The 4,496-nt window shown below is 39.3% G+C and overlaps 1 protein-coding gene across 1 annotated transcript in view; it reads left to right on the plus strand.

Annotated features, from left to right (window-relative positions):
- The window catches only part of LOC132057757 (uncharacterized), a 12,585-nt gene extending 8,815 nt beyond the window's left edge, over positions 1-3,770 (plus strand). The window contains exon 3 of the mRNA XM_059450358.1: positions 3,649-3,770. Within this exon, the coding sequence (XP_059306341.1) occupies positions 3,649-3,770 (122 nt within the window). The remainder of the gene's footprint in view (positions 1-3,648) is intronic.
- Positions 3,771-4,496: the final 726 nt, after the last annotated feature.

The raw sequence follows: 4,496 nt of genomic DNA on the forward strand, positions 1-4,496 counted from the left end.
AAAGTCCTCCTTGAGAGATAAACGTATCAATACATGTCTATGCCTAAATAGACCAATTTCACACTGTCCTTTAATCCAACATTGCGCAAGCACAATGGTACGTAGTTCTTCCATCTCAGGCCAGCCATAAGAAAACTTACCAATGATGGCATATTGTAGTTTCTGCATTCGTTCCATTTGTTCTACTTTATTTTGTTTCCAACGTAATACTGGTACGCCATTGCAAAAGGTTACAGTTTTCAAAGGAATAGTTGACATAGGGTTAGGGTTTTGCATGGTGTTCAAAGTGTATGGTTTAAAAAAGTCATTGTATTTGGTCTTTGAGGTTTCTAGTTGGGTTTGAATGTTGTCTATAAGGCTCTACTTCTCATAAATAACAATAAATCTCGCCCGATTGCTGTTACACCTTGGAAAACTTTGCGTTGTTTGCATTATAAGTAAACTAACGCAATACCAAAGTGGACATCAAGCCCTTATAAAGTTAAGGAAGGCATCTAAAAATTTTAAGTATGTACCTTAAGGTTTCAGAGTTAAATGAATCAGCGGAAGCAAGTTCGTTGACGGTCAGAATTGGTGTCATGTTTTTGGGAAGATTTCACATTATTTGTGCTATACATTGTTTAGCATTAGCTTGAGAGGGAGTTATAGGCTCCTTATATGGTTAATGAAGGTTTACATAAGTGTCAATAAGGTATCATAGGGATTAGAGGTCAAATGAATCGAAGAGAACGCATTTTCGCGAAAATTGGAGTTTGTGGGCAGTTTGTGGCCGCATACTGAGTTTGCTGTGCAGGATACTGGCTGTAAACTTTCCATTTTGGCTGAGCTTACTGACCAGCACCACCCCCATGTTGTGGAGGGAGTATGCGGCCGCAAGTCCAACTTGCTGGGCCGTATCTCCCCCGTAATACGGAGCAATGGGGCAGTTTTAAGCCCCTTTTAAACTCCAAAATATCCCATTTTTCATATCCACTTTCCACACTTCTCTCCCCATATTATTAGAGTTTCCTTGAAGGTTATATAACATTCCAAAACCTTCCACACCATCAAAAGAGAAGATCAAACTCCAAAACCCCAAGCTAACTCATGGAAGATAATTGTTCTTGCTTCTATTTGAGATTGTGGTAAATTTGGTCTTCGAAGAAGTTGAGTGAGGTGAATTTATTCTAGTAAAAGGTATTTTATTCCTCTTATTTCTTATGATTGAGTTGACTTAAAGGTTTAACAAGTCTTGGAAAGGAAAAGAATCATAGTGGACAAGTTACAAGGTATTAAATTGAAGTTGATGGCTATGAGTTGAATTTGAAAGCGAATTTTGGATTAATTTAAGTTTAGTTTAGAGAAAATCTTTTGATTATGGTATTTTTGATGTTGCTATTATTGTTTGGGAGTTTTTTTTGGAATTTGGTGGAAGTAGATAAATTATGGGAAGTGCTGCCCAAATTCCGCTAGCTCACTAATTACTCTAGTTTGAACTTATGAGTGTTTTCAAGACTTAACTCTAGTATGAATCCTCTTGAATGTAGATTTTCGAGCTTGGGAGGAAAAAACGTTAAGTATTTAAGGAGATGAAAAGGTATGTTAAGGCTAAACCTTTCCTTCTTATGGCATGATCACTTCGATACGAACATGTATACAAATGTCCTCCATGATGACTCCATTTCTAGAAATACTAAAGCTTATAGTTCTTGATGTTCTTATGATATTATTGAACTTTGTTTCATGATTATTGATCCTATTCGTTGTTGTTGATCTCATCTTATGGTAGTTGTTCCTTCAAGGTGAGATATAGCAATGATGATGATTCCATAATGGCAATCAGAGGTTTACCGACCTTACGTCACTCCAATAGAGTTATAGCTTTCATTTGGGCTCTCATGCATGCTTTATATATATGTATGTATTTTCTCACACCGTGCCGCGCTATAGTCGGTCGGGCAGGCACGTAGATGTACACACCACTGCAGTGGGCAGGTTATGATGCTGCCCCGAACGCGGGATGATAATGATATGATGATAACACCGAGCCTATATGGCCGGGTACGGTATTATATATGTATGTATGAAAATGTTTTTTTTTTAAAGCTAAGTATGCATGACATCCGCCTTATGAGGCATTCAGAGGTACAAATTAATCTCTTTATCTTATGTTATCTTCATACTTTCATTATTTTGTTACTCATGCCTTACATACTCGGTACATTATTAGTACTGATGTCCTTTTATTTGTGGACGCTGCGTTCATGCCCGCAGGTGGACAGGGAGACTGACCAGACCCCTAGACTACTTCATCAACAATTGTATAGGAGTGCTCCATTTGTTCCGAAGCGGCGGTTCAGCTGGTATTATTCTTTTGTGTACATATATGGGCAGGGCAGAGTCATGTCCCGTCTTTATGATGTTATGCGCTCCATGTAGAGGCTCGTAGATAGATGTGTATACTTAGATGTTCTGTAACCTTGTCAGTACACATTTTGTCATATCATTTTGGTAGCCTTGTCGGCTTGTGTATGCATATATATATGGGCATAGTTTGATAGAGAATGAATAGATGTGCATTTATCTCTTGGACTCATTCCTTTACAGATTATGATATTTATGAGTTATCTTTGTGGTCCACCTAGATATGATTATGAGATGTATGTCAAGAGGTGCTCCATAGGTTAGCTTTGGGTGCCGATCATGGCCCTCTGGTTGGGTCGTGACAATTGCCTCGAGAATCGTGTCGCCCATCCCTACGGGTCAAAATCATACTAAAAGAGCTCAGCGAAGGGTCAATGGGGCAAAATGGGTCAAAAGTGCAATAATGACCAAATGAGTCTTTACAGTCTCCCTACGACTTGGAACAATGTGTATAACCGGGTACAACACAAAGCTCCAGTAGAAGAGGGCTCAGCTCATCGGTCGTAATATCTAATTGAGCAAACAACCCACATGAAGATCGTCTTGAGCCTTCGACTAGACATCCAAGGCCTGAACAAAGAAATTTGATAAATAGATACGAACCATACTAAATGATGTCCCCTAAAAACCTGGAAGGAAAGAATACCCTAGCCCAAACATTAGAGCACTTGGCCACAGCAAAATGTTGAACCATCTCGGCCACCTAGAGAATCATAAGGTCGTAAGTTGGCCGATCATTGTTCCATCATTACAACAGCCGAGTCAGTCATGGAGATGAAAAGTATGGGAGAAAAGGTTAATTGGCAAAAGAAATGAGCTCGGACCCCGACAAAATAAATCAACAATATTGGTGTGATTGCCATCATGATCGTGGGATTACTATAGAGAGTTGTCGAGGGTTACAGCTAGAAGTAGACCATCTTTTGAATTAAGGCTACCTCAGGGAGTTCCTCATCAATAAGAGAAAGAAGTGTTTGTGAAGAAGCGGACGGATGTTGATTTGCCTCGCCCTTCCATCTCCAAAATGAGTTGTCAACATCATAACCTGGGGAGCAGATATCAATGGGGTCTCAACCCATAAATATGTTAAGGTCACAGTCACCCAGGGTAAAAGAAGTCGGAAGATGTTTGACAACTTTGCCTTTAGTGAGGAAGATATAGATGGGCTAATCCTATATATCGATGAACTCGTAATTACATTACATGTTTTGGATACTAATGTTAAACTTATTTTGATTGATCTAGGTAGTTCGATGAAACTCATTCGTGCAAAAGTAATAGAGGAAATACTATCAGGGTTCTACAATTCTAGCGAGACTACAATCGGGGAGATCATCTTGCCAATCATTTTCCAAGGAGTAACATAAGAAACTCCTTTCAAGGTGATCTCTGGGCTGATGGAATTTAACATCATCATGAAAAGGCCATGGATCCCTTCCATGGAAGTTGTACCTTTGACCTCGTACTAAGTGATCAAGTTTCCCACTCTGTGTGGAATTAGAGAGATGCAGTGAAAGATTTAGAATTCTAAAACAAACATATTTGATTTCATTTTGTGCACTTGTTTGATGACTTGTTTTATTTCATTTGGGGGTTGAATTAGTAAATTAGACCTCCATTGAAAATTTCGAGGCTACTGGTGAGTCCGTAGTGAGTTTTTACATATGTGTGAATATCTAATTTGTGTATGTGAGGCCTTGGATTGATGCCGGGATTTTGGGAAAACTTGGTGAAAAACCAGAGGATTCTGGTTCGGGTTTCATGACCCAAACCAATGAGTCGCGATGAGTGCCTGATCTCTAGTGACCAAACACCCCTACGCTCGTATCGGCATAACACTTTCTAACAAAGACCCCTAAATAACTCAATTGCGACTATATTGTCTCAAGAAAGGAGGACCTCATGATCTCTATACAATTTGCATAAATATATATACATGTGAACTGGAAAGAACAATACAGCCGACTAGGCTGCTACATATACTGTACACAAAAGAATAGAAGCCGACAAGGCTAAATCATCTGTTAGATACATACAACTGTCTACAGACCTCTACTGGAATAAAGCTGTAGAAAGGACGGGATAGGGCCCCG

This window comes from Lycium ferocissimum, chromosome 5 (genome assembly GCF_029784015.1).
Source record: "Lycium ferocissimum isolate CSIRO_LF1 chromosome 5, AGI_CSIRO_Lferr_CH_V1, whole genome shotgun sequence".
NCBI lineage: Eukaryota > Viridiplantae > Streptophyta > Magnoliopsida > Solanales > Solanaceae > Lycium > Lycium ferocissimum.